Source organism: Cetorhinus maximus, chromosome 13 (genome assembly GCF_964194155.1).
Source record: "Cetorhinus maximus chromosome 13, sCetMax3.hap1.1, whole genome shotgun sequence".
NCBI classification, from domain to species: domain Eukaryota; kingdom Metazoa; phylum Chordata; class Chondrichthyes; order Lamniformes; family Cetorhinidae; genus Cetorhinus; species Cetorhinus maximus.
Window position 1 is genome coordinate 17,417,154 of NC_135891.1, and position 18,695 is coordinate 17,435,848.

The 18,695-nt window shown below is 40.9% G+C and overlaps 1 protein-coding gene across 2 annotated transcripts in view; it reads left to right on the forward strand.

Moving 5' to 3' along the window:
- LOC144689152 (uncharacterized protein SCO4629-like) overlaps positions 1-18,695 on the forward strand; it is a 39,135-nt gene that overhangs the window by 3,924 nt on the left and 16,516 nt on the right. For both annotated transcript variants that reach the window (XR_013578573.1, XM_078556284.1), the window contains exons 2-4: positions 1,545-1,639; positions 5,041-5,164; positions 16,187-16,339. Coding sequence is in view for 1 of the 2 variants with exons in the window: in XM_078556284.1 (XP_078412410.1) it covers positions 1,568-1,639; positions 5,041-5,164; positions 16,187-16,339 (349 nt within the window). In the remaining variant the exon portion in view is untranslated. The remainder of the gene's footprint in view (positions 1-1,544; positions 1,640-5,040; positions 5,165-16,186; positions 16,340-18,695) is intronic.

Below are 18,695 nucleotides of genomic sequence, written 5' to 3' on the forward strand. Positions count from 1 at the left end.
AAAAGTTTGTTTATGATGTTTAGCTTCTATCTTAATCCAATCATAATTTATTTTGCCATCTGAAAATTTAATTTAAAAGTAATGATCGCCTGTGCCTTAAACTTCCCGGCTTTCTGTCTGTAAGAATATTTCAACGTGATTGGCAGCTTATCCTGCTTGCTGACATCACTGCTGCAGTACAGATACCCTTGATTTGGTGCCAGATTTAAACTGACATTAGGAAAGGGAAAGTTTGGGCCCCAAAGATCTCTAGATCTTTGTGGACAGCTTTTACTGAGGTCAGCAGTGAGAACTATCACTTTGCCACTGACTGCAAATTTAGCCCATAGCATAGTAACTCTGTTTTTAAGAGTTTAGATTTGCAGTTATATGTAGAATGGATTAAGTTTTCATGAAAAATCCTTTTCAGGCACTAGTTCAAACTTAGATTTTGGGGTGGTCCAATGTGGCCAGGTTTTCATGTCACTGAAACAAACCCCAATATTAGCATAGAAATGTTGCTAAGATGCCTACTACCTTACCTGAAACATATTTAGTTTGAGGCTGTTGTTGATACAAAATGGTTTGAGGTGTGGATTCATTTAGAAGTAGCAAAATTATTTCACAATCGGAGCACATTAAAACCAAGCAGTTTGAGCTCTATTCAGGAACCATCAAAATGGTTTGAGCAGACTACAGATGCATTATTGCTGTGGTCTGGTGCAAAGTCACACTTCAAAAGTGCTGGTGAAGTCTGTTGGACTTCTTGGCTACTTTGTAAACTGACCTTTCAATACTTTTAATGTAAGGAGAAGGCTGATACTCCCACCCCTGTTCCAGTAACGAAGGTTGGCTGCCCAGAGAGTACTGATGCAAACACAACCACACATTTGTGGAGCTATTTTGTGATTGTCATTGTGATCCGTCGCCATATACAGCTGTAAAAACAAAAAACTACTGCGGATGCTGGAAATCCAAAACAAAAACAGAATTACCTGGAAAAACTCAGCAGGTCTGGCAGCATCGGTGGAGAAGATAAGAGTCGATGTTTCGGGTCCACACGACCCTTCAACAGAACTGAAGTATAGTTAGGAGAGGGGTGAAATATAAGCTGGTTTAAGGTGGGGGGCGGGGGGAGAGAAGTTGAGGATGGGGTGGTTGTAGGGACAAGCAAGCAGTGATAGGAGCAGATAATCAAAAGATGTCACAGACAAAAGGATCAAAGAGGTGTTGAAAGTGGTGATATTAACTAAGAAAAGTGCTAATTAAGAATGGATGGCAGGACACTCAAGGTACAGCTCTAGTGGGGGTGGGGTGGAAAGATTGACAAGGTATTAGTTGTAGATTTAAAAATAATGGAAATAGGTGGGAAAAGAAAAATCTATATAAATTATTGAAAACAAATACTGTACTGGCTGTACAACTTAGATCTGATGACTCCTCCTCATCGTCTACACGTACTAATCTAAGACCGGTGGCTGCAATAGGACTGTAGCCTAATTAAACTTCCATATGCTACTCATCCAGTAAGATGACACTGAAAGATTTTCGGTTCTTTGTTTTAGCTGATGGAGATGATGTGAGTGGCATGGATAATGACTGTAAGCAATGGGCACAAGTGTTATGGAATTACCTTCGATTGGAACAACGTCTTGTAAAGGTAGGAGAGCTTTTTAAATGACAGACAAAAAGACAAACTATGCTTAGCACAGCTACAAAGATAAGTAATCAAATGATTGATTATTGTAAATTATTGTAAAATTAATTTGCTTGCCTTTGATTCTATGCCCCTTCCTGGCCACTGTTTCAAGCTGAAACAGACTTTGAAACCACTGTGTGCTACTTGCCTATAAGCTAAATTTGAGATCCCAGAATGCCTTCATTGCAAAGACTGACTACTTCCATCTCCACAATATCACTTGCCTCTGACCCTGGCTTAGCCCGTTTGCTGACAAAGCCTTCCTCCATGTTTTTGTCACCTCCAGGCTTAACTATTCCAAAGCTCTTTTAGTCAGCCTCCCATCCTCCTTCCTGCATAACTGTGAATCTGAAACTCTACTGCCCTTATTTCAACTAGCACCAAGTCCCACTGACCTATTGCTTGCTGACCTACACTGACTCCTGCATTCCAGCTATTTTTATTTTGTTTCAGATTTCCAGCATCTGCAGTATTTTACTTTTATCTTATTTGCATGGGATTATAACCCTAAAGTCACTCCAGGGCATCTATTATTATACTAATTTAGGATTCTTATCCTTCTGTTCAATCCCTTCATAGCTTCATCCTTACAACCCTCCATGAATTCTGTGTTCCTCCAACTCTGTCTCATGCATATCTCCGACTTTATTTGCTCTACTATTATTATGTCTTTAGCCATCTTGGGCCCTAAGCTCTGAAATGCCCTCCTGAACCCTTACACTTCTCCACTCCTCTCTTGCCCTTTAAGACCCACCTGAAAATCTTACATCTTACACTACCCCTAATATCTCTTTCTTTGGCATGGTCAATTTCATCGGATTGTACTCCTGGGAAGCGCCATGGGACAGTTAACTATGTTAAATTTTCAAGTTGTTGTTCAGCTTTCATAGGAAGTAAATTCAACCCCAAGATGGCTAGTGAAAAAATAGATGTCTACTGGTCCAACTTGAGAAACCTTCAGGGTCGGCAGAGTATGTGTATATTGCATTGGCTGTCATTTTAGCATCCCTCATGAATTTCTCAGCTAGACAGCATTAATACAGATGGCAAGGTCAGATTGATTTGGCCTCCATTTATGTCGTGTACGCGTGGTTTATTCTACTAATGCTTTCATGGGAAACTTGCTTAGTGTTTTGCACGGATGGATAAGAGACAATAGTACATAGAAGCGATGTATTTGCTCTTATACCCTTTAGCAGCATAAATATGTATGTTCAAACAGTTCAAAACACACATTGAAAACTAAATTTTCTCTCGGCACCCATAGTATCTTAATTCGGAAAAAGTCCTGTTAAAATAACAAAAATAGATTACAAAGCCCATGAAGAAACAAATGCTAATGATCTTTCACTTATGAGAAAGGCTACCAAGATTGTGTTGTTTCACACGTGAAAGATCATCTGCAATTGTCAAACCTTAATTAATTATTCCAGACATTTACCTAAATAGCTACAGTTTTGGAGAACTTAGTCCGAGGGGTTGAAGGGGACTGATGTGCCTGAAATGTGTGGCTATCTCAAGATAATTTGAGCAAGAAAAGTATTATACACACCAGGGTATCACGCTCATCATGTTTTGTAATGGCTGTCACTGGGGGAGAAGCCTGACTCTGTTTTGCATTGTGCTGTATTAAGTAAACTTTCCATTGGTAAAACAAGAAGAAATGAATCCTGTAAAGGAATAAAGTTTTCTTGATATTTTTGGGTGAGAGAGTTTGGTGCTGGTAGGATTTTCCACTTGATGGCAATGTCAAGCATTTGCAGGTCAGGTATAGCATGGGGCGAAAGCAGAGTGAAGCTCTATGCTAACAATGTGCCTTAGCCCCATTCTGGAAACTTCCGCTACCCTGGTGTGCTATTTCCATTTCTTACACCAACCAGCTTGAATACGATTGCCAACTTAAGGGGAGTTTTTTTTGCTATGACTGGATAGGAAATCACAAGCAGATGGTGTTACATGTCCTAATACATGCTTGTGGCACGAGACAGGGAAAGATTTTTTCCCTTTTTATTGCCAAACTCTGGTCAGTTTAATGCTGTGAAGCCCTCCCACCATAGCCATGAGGGAACCAAGCTGAAACTGCACAAACACTGCTCATGTTGCATTCTTTCAGCTGCTGGAGAAAGCATTTTTTTTTAGTCACTTATTTGGGCATGATTCAAACCTCAGAACCAGAGGTGAAAGGATAGTTTTCCAGCTTGCTTTACTATTCAGTCCCGAATAAAATGCACCTGCACAAAATCCAGGGGGTAGATTTTTCCGGGAGATGGATTACCTGTGCTGCCGATCTGAAAGTCACTGGGCACTTTGCCAATGCAAAGCCCAGCTGCCCAACAGCAATATTAAGCTGGGACCAGCCTTAATTAGGTAAGACTGGGACTTCCGCCCCTCAAAGACAGAGGCCAGGGTAAGGTGGTGGCTGGAGGCATAAAGGGGGGAGCGAGGGGGTTACCATCTTGAGGGGGGTTGCCCCTGATGGGCAAAGGGGACCCCCCAAAAGTGGTACCACCCCTCTTCCTGCCCGACAACAGCCTGTGCTGTCAAAGCTGCCGAGCTTTTTGCCCTCCTCCAGCCTTCTCCTGCAGACCAAAAAATTGCTGCGGAGGTGGATTGAGGCCATTAAGTGGCAGTTAATTGTCCACATAAGGGCCTCATTTGGTGTATGGGCGGCTGGCTGCCATACCCACCCCTCGTGATATGGGGGGACAGGACAGGGTAGGGTGGGCGGGAAAGTGGTAGGCCGGCCACCCGCTTTATCTCACATGCACACCCCCTCCAACCCCCCTCCACCCCTGCCTTCAAATACGCCGGTGGGAGGCTGTAAAATTGACACCTAGGCATTAGAAAGGGGTAGAAGTAACTGTTGCATAGTGCAAAGGGTTAGCTCAAGGCAACAGGAAAATAGAGAACAGGGCAAAGATATAGTAGAATTGAAGAGAGAAGTGCACTTAGAACCATAGAAAAGTTACAGCACAGAAAGAGGTGTGACTGACTGAGTAAATCAGGTGAGGAGGTAGATCAAACACAAAAGCAAAATGTTGCAAATGCTGGAAACCGGAAATAAAAAACAGAAAATCCCAGAAAAACTCAGCAGGTCTGACAACATCAGTAGAGAGAGAGAGAAACAGAGATAACATTTCAGGTTGATGACCTTTCATCAGAAGGTAACTCACTCTGATAAGTTGCCAAGTAAAATTTTCAGCCATGATGCATACACTTCAATTTCCATTAGTTATTCTTAACAGTAATTAGCTTTTTGATGACACTTCAAATTGTTTTTGAGCATCTGTGTTATTACTACTGATGTGGAGACTGCTAATAGTAAGTGCAAGAAGGCTGATTGAGTGTCTCTGTGTTTCCAGAGTGACGTAATAATAGGTCTGGGGTGTCATGATATTCGAGTGGCTGAAAGAGCTGCACATCTTTACCTTGAAAATTGGGCTCCACAGATACTATTTACTGGCTACCTGGGAAATCATACTCTAGGTAAGAAATATTACTTCTTCATTATATCCAGATAAGATAGTATTTCTGTCACATAAATGACATAATAATAATTGTTTTTGGCATTACTGCATTCCCTGTTGTAGCTCATAGTGTGATGTTGGAGGTTTGCAACTTTGCACTTGCTACAGTTCTATTGTGCTTGTAGGGACTATGTTTGAAAGATGGCCTTTGGTTAAATTTTGTTGTGCCTCTTCAAATTCAACAATGTATAGATAAACATACTCAAGTTTCTGCTCTTCCTAATTTGGTAAATATATTTGTTTTAACCCACTATTTTATGAATTACATATTCATGAAAAATCAGGGATGGAAAGAGTGCATTCAGCCATTGAAGCTTGCTCCACCCATTTGCACCTCAAAACTGTACTTGGGGGTCCAATAACCAGTGTAAGACTCCAATTTACACACTTAAGCATTTCTCACACCTGTATCAGACAGTTGGGCTGTTTGTCCAAATACAGGCCCAGCATAAAGACAGCATTGGGTAGAGTGCAATGTACCCTACAGCCACCTTCCCTACACCATTAATTTCGATCTGACTTCCCTTTATTCAGGGAAAATTAGAAGGGCAGCAGTTGAAAATCATCTCAAATGTAACAGATGTTAGAGAATCCCCAAGTCTGGTGGAAGAAGACATTGAGATTAGGATACTTGGTAGAGACTGTGGTAGAGTTCACCACAGAGCTTACTTCTCCACTCTAACACAGACTACCAGTGCTGGCTGACTCTTCTTTATATCAACATCTGGAGTATAATTAACTAATCAATACCCAACACCTGTTCACCTTTTTGCCTTAAACTACTGGGTCTTTAACATACATCAACAGAGCCTTTTAGATACTCCCCTCTTTTCTTTAAATTAAATTGATACACAAACAAAAACTATTCATAAGAAAAAATACAAAATAATAATGCATGTTATCTTATTATACAATAAATCTTTAACATGCTCCATATTCCCCCACCCCCCGTCTTGAAAACAAAAAAAAAAATAAGGCTACAACATGAAAATTTCCGTGTTCTCTTACTCCATTATAACACAAGACATCCCTCTTCGAGGATATCCAACCATTTCTTTGGACAAGCAGTCCTTTTTGTGAAACAATCCGACAACTGGTGACTTGTGTCAACCCATTTTATTTTGCAAATCTCCTTCCTTTCCAGACCCTCTTATACACTCGCGAGATCAATCTTCAACCTCTTTCCCGTAACACTTTTTTGAGTGGACATTGTTGCAGAGTGAACGGTTATCCATGTGGCATTCTATAGACACATTTTACCCAGTTGCACCTTATGTAGGAGTTCCTTTAAAATACTTGATAAATACATAGCCATATCTGTAGCTTCTACCAGTGCAAGTCTCTGCAGTTAAGGTGCCTTTATGAACACGCAAACGTGGAGCATGAGTAGGCCATTCAGCCCCTCGAGCCTGCTCAACCATTTAATAAGATCGTGGCTAATGTGATAGTAACCTGAAATCTGCATCCCACCTACCCCCAATAACCTATCACCCTCTTGCTTACCAAGAATCTATCCACCTCTACCTTAAAAATATTCAACGACTCTGCTTCCACCACCTTTTCAGAAAGAGAGTTCCAAAGACTCACAACTTTCTGAGTGAAAAAACTTTGCCTCATCCCTGTTTTAACTGGGTAGCCCCTTATTTTTAAACAGTGACTCCTAGTTCTAGATTTTTCCACAAGAGGAAGCATCCTGTCCACATCCACCCTCTCTTTATTTTCTTTGATTCCCATGCTAACGGACAACATTTATTGTTGCTTCCCACTAAAAATATAATGAACCCTGCTGTAATTGAAAAATCATCGGGAAGGTTAGTGTGTGCAGCATCACTAAAAATGAGAGGTGTCAGCTGTGGCTCAGTTCATAGCACCCTCGCCTTTGAATCAGAGGATTGTGGGTTCATGCCCCACTCCTGGAAACCAAGAACTGTGATTGTACTCAAAAGAGTTGCAATCTGTGACTGTTGATAACTCGAAAGAGTATCACTAAAAATGATTAACTCCATCCCTTATGGGTCACCCAGATCTGGAAATCTGAGCGTGCTTCCTTCTAAACTTGATTTCTTACATGTCTTATTTGCTTTTAGCACTTCCCCAACAGTAGCATATTTCAGCATGGTGCTCAATTCTAATACACCATAGCACATCCGGTCTAATTTTTGCGCATAACCAGTTTAATTGCCAATTAAGCTTCTCAATTGATCTGCATCATCCTTGGTTGCAGAGTCTTCCTTTTGTGAGGATCTGGCCCAATTTATCTGGATTCTATTGACATTCTCTAGGTAAGACTGTTGAGTTTGGGTTATTTCCAACTTAAACAAAACAGAATTACCTGGAAAAACTCAGCAGGTCTGGCAGCATCGGTGGAGAAGAAAAGAGCTGACGTTTCGGGTCCACATGACCCTTCAACAGAATTGAGTTCTGTTGAAGGGTCATGTGGACCCGAAACGTCAGCTCTTTTCTTCTCCACCGATGCTGCCAGACCTGCTGAGTTTTTCCAGGTAATTCTGTTTTTGTTTTGGATTTCCAGCGTCCGCAGTAGCTTTTTGTTTTTATTCCCAACTTAGTCTGCCTAATGTTCAACCCTTTATACTTAAAAGCTTCAGAGGCTAACTTCCAATTTTGAATTCCTTTATAATTTTATCTATCACAAATTTCTCAAATGTCACAGAAAATCATCTACTTGCATTAAGAAAATGCCCGCTAGTTTTCCTTCACAGCTCCAATATAATATTGCTGGATCTGCTTTTAGCTGAAGACAACCAGCTTTTAGTCGGATGGACCTAACTGAAAAGTATCATACCCTGGATACATAAACACACTTGTTCAGCCTCCATAATTTCCCCTCTGTATCTCCAGCTTCTTTAGGAGGCTTTAATTCTCTTTGAAATTGTTCCCCTTGTAAAAATGCAGCTTTGACATCAATTGTTATACATTGTTATGATTGATGAAGTTGGTAAAGTGGAGTTATTTAAAAATCCCAGAGGGAAACTTTAAACAACTGTCATAACCTATAATTTTAAGTGCTATGTTTGAGATGCGACTCTAAATTCAAGAATCAGACCACCAGTTCATGAGGTTTTACATTAAACTAATTGAAATGTTTTATTAATTTACACAGGTAAAAAATATATATATATACACATGGCTGCAAATTACTACTATCACAACTTTTAACAAATTCCCAAACTAATCTCCATTAAGGCGACAGCAACCCATAGACTTAACCAAACACCAGGCAAAGCATTTTCACCTTACGAATTCAAAATGAGGTTCTTTTCACTGTGGAGCCAGTTGGAGGCTTGCAGCTTCCTTTTGATTTTAGAGTGCCTCTGCCCTGCACACCTGAAAACTACTGAAGTTATACCTACCACCATTGATTGAATTCAAATTCTCATTGTCTCACCAGTCTCTTTTAACAATGAAACCCCATTCGTTGTACCAAATTTTATGAGTAATATGAACATATTGCTTGGTAGCTGCTAGAAAGGGGTCAAGTTTTTACCTCACTTCTTGAATGCTCTATTCAAAAAATGCAAAAACACTCTACCTCTCTGTTTACATCTCAAACTAGCACATATCAAAGCACCCAGACGAGCTGACTTTAACCTAATTAAGACACACCTGCAGACTAAACCTCTATTTTAAAAGAAAAATATTTTCCAAAATATTATATACACTAATAGCTTCATGACATACATTCTCATGAGTATGTCGCTATCAGTGCTAGGAAAATCCTCAAACCTACTTTTCCTGCAGTTGGGGAATGTGCTCTAACTTCCTGGTTTCCCACTTGTTCCTTAAATCTCTGAGCTACAAGTCTAGCCTTAGCTTTATACGTTCCAATGGGGAGTACTGTGTACATATCCATCTATGGGAATAACACTGGCTGTCCTTTGTCTGGCACCTCAGTGTAGAAGTCAAATTCTCTCCAACTGTCAAATTATTTTTGTTTTGCCTCCTTTACCAATTTACCATCTAACTTGTTAGTGGCCACTGGAGCTTCTTTTTTGTATGGGTTCCTACTTCTTGTGTTGCTCCTCACCGGTTCTTTGGTCCTTGCTATTGTTGAGCTACATCCCCTACTAGATCTCCTGCCCCTATCTGGACAATTACTACTCAACCTGTCCCTTCTGTGACTAGACTTCCTTTCACAAGTTCTTGATCTTTTCCTTGGGCTGTGATCGCCATTAGGCTCACTGACTGAACGTATGCTACATTCCCTGGCTTTCCACATTTTTATTCCCTTCTGCCAATCCATAGATCTGATATCCGGCCCGTTGTCTTGTACACTCTGCCAGCTTTTGTATTTCCCTGTGGCTTTTCCTGCCCTTCTTACTATGGTGGCTTCCCTCCAATCACTTGCCCCTTCTGGCATATATGCCACCCTAGTTCCAACTTTTGGTGGTTGATCCTTGTGATAAATGGCCCCATCCTGATCTTCAATATCACTTGGTCTATTCTCAGTTAGCCCATTATCTGCTGCAATCTATTGTTCGCCTACGTCTGGCATATACGTGTGCGAGGTGCCTGGTGCATCTTCCGTTTCCATCATCTGTTCAGGTACCGTCAATGTGTAAGCAGTGCCAGTAAGCCACGTGGAATGCGCTGTCACAGTTTGGTTGCCATGTTGCAAGATTATCGTTTTTCCATCAGTGCCTGTAACTTTTCCTTGTCCTCTCTATTCTTCCTGCCGTTCTCTTTTATAATATGCCATGTCCCCAGGCTTAAAATTCATTTCCGACGGCCTGATTTGACACCTCAAAACTCTCCTGATTTTTTTTCTGAAACCACCTTAGTAAATTCTCTCCTCCCTGCAAGCATGGCATTCAAATGTTCTGAAAATATGGAACTAATGGTAGTCCCCTCCAAAGCCAAGGGATGGACCCACATTATTGAAGGTGTCTTCAGAATCTTGCCACAAGCTAACTGATAAGGGCTGTAGCCCTCGACCACCTGAAGTGTGATTTTTGCATGTACTGCCCACGCTAGAGCAGCTGTCAATTTTCAATTTGGTTGGTCAGCTAAAATTTTTTGGAGCATTTCATCAATCACTGCATGATTTCTCTCACATATCCCATTGCTAAAAAGATTGCTGCAGTATGCGTTGCCATATTCAGATTTTCACACATACTCCTGAATTCATCATTGGCAAATTCTCCTCCATTGTCTGTTAAGAATTTAGCTGGTGCTCCCAGTCCCGTCCCTACCCATCTTTCCATTATCTTATCAATCATTACTTTTATTTCTTTACTATAAATTACCATTGCTAGACTAAATCTGGTCACTATGTCTACAAAATGTAAAGGAAAAATACTTAATTTCTTTATCCTGTACTTTGGGGTCTATCGCTACAATTTCATTAAAGTCTCTCGCCAATGGGAGACTTACTACTGATTGTGATGGCGTTCTCCTGCACTTTGTACAAATATCACATTTTTCACTAATATCCTCGACAAGTCTAGTGTATTCCTCATCCAGTACCCCTGCATCCTTTAACAAAATCTTCAACCTATTGCCAGAGGGATGTGTAAATTGTTGGTGTAGTTTTGTAATGATTTGCTTCTTCTCCTTTAAATACCTGCCCCCAGCTGCCATTAATACCTTTTTAACATTCTGTCCAGAGATGATAGGCCTTATAGGAATAAAATAATGTCCTGACTGTGTAAATTGCAAATCTATAGATTTCCCAAAGACAATCACTTTATCATGCTCCATGTCCAACTTCATTTAGGCCTTTTTTATTGAAGGCTTACTTAACAGTATAGGTATTTCACTCAAACCTAAAACAACTGTCATATTCTTTGACTCTACTTTGGTTTTCCTTACTTAAAGAATCCATGTAACAGTTTAGCCAGCCCACACCAATACCATGGATGTACACCCACTATCTAGAACTGCGCAATTGAATGAATTTGCGACTAGGATGCTCATTACTGGACTGAAGCTTCTGGTGACCAATATGATTCCTTCTGATTGGTCAGTATCATCCTCCTTGCCTTCACTACCATGTATTGTCTCAAAAACCCTGTTTTTCATCTTTGGACAATTGAACGCATAATGACACTTCGAGTCGCATCTGAAGCACCAGTTGACCGCCCCTTGGCTATTCCTGTTCATCCTCCTTCCATAATTGCCTAACTCCCACTGCCCAAAAGCGTCTCTGTCCTCGTACTTTTTGTTTGTAACTCTTCTTTCGTACAGACATTTGGGCCCTATATTCGAACAGTCCTGAAATGCTGCTAGCATTGTATCCTCCATCTTAAGACTATAAGACCATAAGACTTAGGAGCAGGAGTAGGCCATTTGCCCCATCGAGTCTGCTCCGCCATTCAATGAGATCATGGCTGATCTGATAATCCTCAACTCCACTTTCCTACCTTTTCACCACAACTTTTGATTCCCTTACTGGTTAAAAATCTGCCTATCTCAGCCTTGAATATACTTAACGACCCAACACCTACAGCCCTCTGCAGTAAAGAATTCCACAGCTTGATTACCCTCAGAGAAAAAATTCCTCCTCATTTCTGCTTTAAGTGGGCACCGCCTTACTCTGAGACTATGCCCTTTGGTCCTAGACTCTCCCACAAGGGGAAACAACCTCTCAGCATCTACCCTGTCAAGTCCCCTGAGAATCTTATAGGTTTCAATAAGGTCGCCTCATATTCTTCTAAATTCCAATGAGTACAGACCCAACCTACTCAACCCCTCTTGAGAAGAAAATCCCTCTATACCAGGGATCAACCTAGTGAACCTTCCTTTAGACTGCCTGTAATGCCAGTATATCTTTCCTTAGATAAGGGGACCAAAATTGTTCACAGTATTCTAGGTGTGGTCTAACTAGTGCCTTGTAAAGTTTTAGCAAGATTTTCCTTTTTTATACTCCATTCCCTTTGAAATAAAGGGCAACATTCCATTTGCCTTCGGTGTCATCGCTGAAGATCTCATTTGTGCCATAAAAGTGGCTGGAAATGAATGCCTTCCCAGGAATTTTTTTAAGGCTTTGGACTTTTGATCCAAAGGCATTTCTCTTTCTTTGAATCTAACTATTCTAACTTAAAACCAAGAGCCAAGCCATGTTTGATATCCTCACACAGTCCATTAATTTAAAGGCAAGTACTAATTTAGGAATGTCCAAGTGGAATCGCTGCAATCTCGTGTACAATTGGGTAAACTCCATGATGTATTCTTTTATGGAAAAGTCATCCATTTTTCGAAATTTATCAAAGACTGACCAAGCCTCATAGGCATTCAATAAGTCATCTTTCACATAAATTTTTTCCATGAGTTTCAAGAGAATGTCCAAACCTTCTTCACTGTCTAGTTCCTGGGCGTCTAGTTCTGAGAACACTTTGCAGCTAGTCTTGCTCCTGGCAGGAAGTGAAAGTGCCAGAGCTATCCCTTGCTTTCTTTTCCATAGAGCCATAACCTTTGTCCCTGCGTTAACTTTATTTTTCCATTGATCATAAGGTTCTGTTTCACAGAACAATGGTGCAAAATCATATCCTGCCACCTTATACCTAGTTTCAGTCATCTTTCTTCAAAGAGACTCCTGTCTCCAAAAAAAAAAACACCAACTCTACTACTGTCTGGAAGTAAATCTTAGTCTCAAATCTTCACTTTCAGGCAACCATCCTGTGCAACCAATGTTAGAGAATTCCCAAGCCTGGTTGCGAAAATACACTGAGACTAGGATGCTTCAGTGGAGACTGTTCATTGCTCACCATAGAGTTGACTTCTCAACACTAACACCAGACTCCCAGCGCTGACTGACTCTTTATATATACGTTTGAGTATGATTAACTAGTCAATACCCAACACCTGTTCACCTTATTACCTTAAACTGCTGGGTATGTAACATCCATCAACAGAACCTTTTAGACACTAACAACAGGTATTTTCACAACCCCAAAGAACCACTTGATAAGACTATACCAGTTACCTTCACCGCTCTTATCTATACTGCTTTTAAAGTAAAAGATGTGTAAAATTCAAAATTATAAACTTCAATTTCAACCCCGGTACAGGGTTTCTTATTACATTGCGAGATTAAGGTAGAAGGGATAGAGTTTATGCTGCTCCGCCTGCATGGATTAGCATAGGTTTCTGTGTTTCCTCACAATACAGTTGCTTGTACCTTAAACACAATCTTTAGGCATTAATTACAAAAAAGCCCATCATTACAAAAACCTAGAATTTCTTTGACTTAAGGTATTGTCTTTCTATATGTAATAATGAAGAACACAAGAACACACAAAATAGGAGCAGGGATAGACCATATGGTCCGTTGAGCCTGCTCCGCCATTCAATACGATCATGGCTGATCTTGGGCTTCAACTCCATTTTCCCGCCTGCTCCCCACATCCATTAATTACCTGAGAGACCAAAAATTTGTCTATCCCAGCCTTAAATGTGTTCAAGCAAGAAACCTCCCAGCACATTCAAATGTTCCATGTCACACTGAAGAAAAAGCTTAAAATTTAAAATATGGGATCGGAAAATTTCCCTGTTTTTCTAGAAGACACTGTGGAAGACCTTACATATCCAATTTCAAAAATAACCTTTCACTGTAAATCAATAATCCTCCAGCTTCTCAGCAGCTGCTGTTCCAGAGAACACCTCCAGCTCTGAGGCAGACTCACAACATGGACGAGTGCTTCACAAGTATTTTCATTTGCTCAGATTGCTCATTTACCCCTCTTGAACTGTGGATGTTATTGTGAAGAGGATAATAAATTCACTTTATCAATTATATTTAAAATTAACAAAATTAATAACTTTAGGTTAAGAAAAATGCAATACCACTGTTTTGTTTCGACAGGCCAAAATTAATGTGACAGCCCATTCTAATCAATTATTAGCATTAAATCTCCTGTAACGCATCTACTAATTATTTAGATGTGCACTTTAGCTCAGCGGTACCTTTCTCACCTCTGAGGCAGAAAGTTGTGGGTTCAAGTCCCACTCCATAAAAGTTGAGTATATAATCTAGGCAAGTGCTTCAGTGCAGTACTGAGGGAGAGCTGTGTTATTGAAAGTGCAGTACTTGAAATTAAAATTTGAACAGAGACCCCAAACTGCCTTCTTAGATGGATAAAAGGGATCCCGTGACACTATTTGGAAAAGAAATGGGGAGTTCTTCCAGTGTCCTAGACAGCATTTAACCCTCAAACTATACCAAAAATAGACAATCTGGTCATTTATATCATTGCTGTTTGTGGGGCTTGGCTGTACACAAATTAATTGCCACATTTCCCTGCGTTACAACTGTAAGTACATTTCAAAACTATGCCATTGGCAGTAAAGCACCTTAGGATACCCTGAGATGCTGAAAGATGGCATATAAATGAAAGTTCTTCCCTTCTATTTTTTGTGTATTCCATTTTGATCGTTTCAGAGTAAATTTGTAGTCACAGGTTAATAATCAATCCTACTGAAAACAGTATGCATCAATAATATAATGTGAAATGGTAGAAAGTATTAGCATTAATAGAGGCAGGTAGCACAAACAAAACTAAAATTAAAATTTCATATGAGAGATTTTAATAATGGTTATATGCTTAAGCCTTTCTTTTATAGCTATGAGGTACAATAAATTTGTTGACTGGATGACTGCCTTATTAAGCTCCTGTGAAGCATCTTGGAATGTTTTACTATGCTAAAGGCGCTATATAAATGCAAGTTATTGCAGTTGCTGATATAACTCACAAATATTCCTTACTGTGAGGGACTAAGACCTCACACTGTATATTTTTATAGAATATTATAGCTATGCTCATCACTAATTCTAAAATTTTAAAAACTGAACAAAGACCTTTAAAATGGCTGAAACTGTGTCTGCCTGTGATACCTGAACAAAAGAAGCCACTTGACAGTTTTAGGAAAACTCATAGCTCATTATCTCTGAGGAGCCACTAACGACCCCCTGTGGACTGTACAGCCCAACTTCAAAGAGAGCAATATAAAGGCCATCTGCATTTAATATCACAGGTTGGCCAGAAGGAGATGGATCATCTGTTAAAAGAAAAGCCCTGCAACCTTCCTCTCAATCCCTAATGGCTGAGATATTTGCCAATCTTTGGAATCCAGATGATGGGTACACATCCTTTGTCAAAGGTGGTGGCGAGGTGGGAGTCATGTGACATGGGCCTCTGGCTTGTGGAACAAGTAATATTGCCTTGCTAAACTGAAAAGCTCACTTTGTTGTTTACCATCTAACTAGCAGCCTTACAGACAAGGAGCTCTGCCCAGGCGGAATACCTGACTCCTACTGCACTGCTCCTGCTGGAAATTCAGTACAATCACCGACAAGACTGAATCACTTCTGCATGCGTATCTCATCGTGTGCAGTAAACCTCACCGGTAAAGAGAATTATCCAGCATCAGTTTTCAACCCACTGACCTCCGTGAAGGAATACCTCACTGGACTTTGATTGTGGACTCTGGAATCCATGTGAACCAATATTCATTTTTTCTGTGGTCTCTGTACTGTAGAACCTTCTCTCTATCTCTCTCTTTACTGTCTAAGTGTGGGAGTGACATTGCAACCCTCCTTTTGCGTTTTAAATGCGCGCAATAAAGTTCATCCTATCTAGAGCTTGCTGTGGGGTTATTAATAGAAAATTGGATCACACAAAAACCAAGGGGTTGGAAAATATGCCATCGCTCATAAAGAGGGAAACAAATGAAAACTCCTTTCTGTTTATGGACGGGTGGTGAGAGGAGAAATCAGTGCTGTTTAAATTAACCCCCCTCCCGTCCGTAACATTACACTCTATATAATATGCTTCATTAGTGACACTGGATTTCAGATACCACTCATTTACACTTTAACTACAGCTCTGCATTTTTTGTAAGAATGTTTGTCACAGTAACAATAAAATTGACTGATGAATAATGCAAACATCTAATTCCTTATTGTTAATGAAATATAGAAACTCATTCCTCTTATTTGTCATCATAAATATGATTTTGAAAACAGGAGTGTGGCATCAACCAGAGGCAGAGGTGTTTGCTGATACTGCGATTAAATTGGGAGTGCCAGTTGACAAGATCCTACTGGAAAAAAAGGCCACTAATACAGGCGAGAATATAAGATTTGCATATCAGACACTGAAAGAAAACAACATCCCAGGTATACAACAACCTGAGCCTTTATTATTCCTAATTATTAACGTGATTGCTTGTCCAGTACACATTCTTGTGGGGGTTGGGTAATGCAATGTATTAACGCTGTCTTTTTAGTGGCTGGGAACTCCAATCAAGTGTAGACAGGCTGATGAAATGAAGTCTGCTCATTCTGAAGACTTCCAGAGCTCTAAGTGGACTGAACAGGTGCAGTCTCTTCCCAGTTCATAGGGAACAAAGCCATGCATATTTTAACTGTGCTAAACTGTGGTATTGCAAGGGGAATGGAGTATAAAAATAGGCAAGTACAGGGTGAGACAAACCTGGAGTACTAGGTACAGTTTTGGTCTCCTTATTTAATGAGGGATATACTTGCATTGAAGGCTGTTCAGAGAAGGTCCATGAGGTTGATTCCTGGGATGCAGGGCTTGTCTTAAAGTTTAGAAGAATGAGATGTGATCTTATTGAAACATGTAAAATTCTGAGGGGGCTTGGCAGGGTAGATACTGAGAGGATGTTTCCCCTTGTGGAGGAATCTAGAACTAGGGGGTATGGTTTCAGAATAAGGGGCCTCCTGTTTAAGACAGAGACGAGGAAGAATTTCTTCTCTCAAAGGGTTGTTAGTCTTTGGAATTCTCAACCCCAGAGAGCAGTGGAGTCTGAGTCATTGGGCGGAATCGCCCCAGATTTACACTAACTGCGGTAGCGGACGGGCAAAAGGACGTTTTAACCGCCGGCCGCAATGGCTGTTTTTCATGCCGTATCGTCCCAATGCCGCCTCATTAATTATGCATTCCCAGGAAACATGCCGTTTCGATGGCGGGTGGGCTCTGATTTGCCTGCCACACTGTCACCTCGCTGTTTCACCACGCCGGACGCTACATTTAAAGGGCAGTCGTGCGCACACCTCCCAGTGCTTCCAGCCCGGGACTGCTGCAAAGAAGACATGGCCCCAAAAGGCAGGAAGACTGCAGCCGCCTGGTTTAGTGATGCGTCCCTCGAGCGCCTTTTGGACGTTGTGGAGGTCAGCCATAATGTCCTCTACCCCTGCTCTGGCCGCAGGAGGACCAGCAACATTACCACTCTGGCTTGGTAGGCGATGGCAGTGGTGGTCAGTGCCAATGCTACAAGGGAGTCAAGGGTTATGGAGTGCAGACAGGAAAGTGATCTTGAGGCCATGATCAGATCAACCATAAGACCATAAGAAATAGGAATAGGAGTATGTCATTCAGTCCTTGAGCCTGCTCCACCATTCAATAAGATCACGGCTGATCTCATTAAATGGTGGAGTAGGCTCAAAGGGTTGATTGGCCTATTCATGCTCCTATTTGTTATGTTCCTATGTTCCCAAATGAGTATTGCTACCCAAAATCATCCCAAAATTGGCTGATATAAGAAATGACAGAGGCACAGTAGAAGAACGGGGTCATTTGAGGTGACGTTTTAGGTGGAATTTTCTCTGTGAGCTATCTATCAGAATTGTAAATCCTTTTACTGAAGAATGAGTTCAGAATTTCATTAAGGTAGCATTTAAGAGGATATCTTTCCCTATGGGTGGGGCAGACCAGATGGAGCTCAATCTTTTTGATACAAAAGCAAAATACTGGAGATGCAGGAAATCTGAAATAAAAACAGAAAATGCTGGAAGCACTCAGCAGATAATGCAGCATCTGTGCAGAGAGAAACAAAGTTCGTGATCCAGAACTTCCAATCTCTGGCTGGTTGTATCCTGAAGGCACCCCCAAGATGAGCTACGGGACCCCCCACCGTAAGTCTGAATGCACTGACTCCGCGGCGATTGCCCGGGAAGTTTGCCCTTCGCCAACTTTCTCCATTACTTCATCAAAACATTCAATTAGATTGGTCAAGCACAATCTGTCTTTTACAAATCTGTGTTGGTTATCCTGAATTAAGTCAAATCTCTCCACTCGGAAGGACAAGGGCAGCAGGTGCATAGGAACACCACCACCTGCAAGTTCCCCTCCAAGCCACACACATTCCTGACTTGGAACTATATCCCAGTTCCTTCACTGTCGCTGGGTCAAAAGCCTGGAACTCCTTTCCTAACAGTACTGTGGGTACCTGCACCGCATGGACTGCAGCGGTTCAAGAAGGCAGCTTACCACTGCCTTCTCCAGGGCAATTAGGGATGAGAAATAAATGTTGGCCTAGCCAGTGATGCCACATCCCATGAAAGAATTTAAAAAGGTGCCTGTTGATTTTTTCCCTGATTATTGTTTCTAAAATCCTATTATTTATGTTAAACTAACTAGCCTATAGATGCTAGGACTGTCCCAACACCCTTTCTCATCCAATATGTGCTGTAATGTGCCTTTAAAGTATTGCAGCATGACATCACTAGA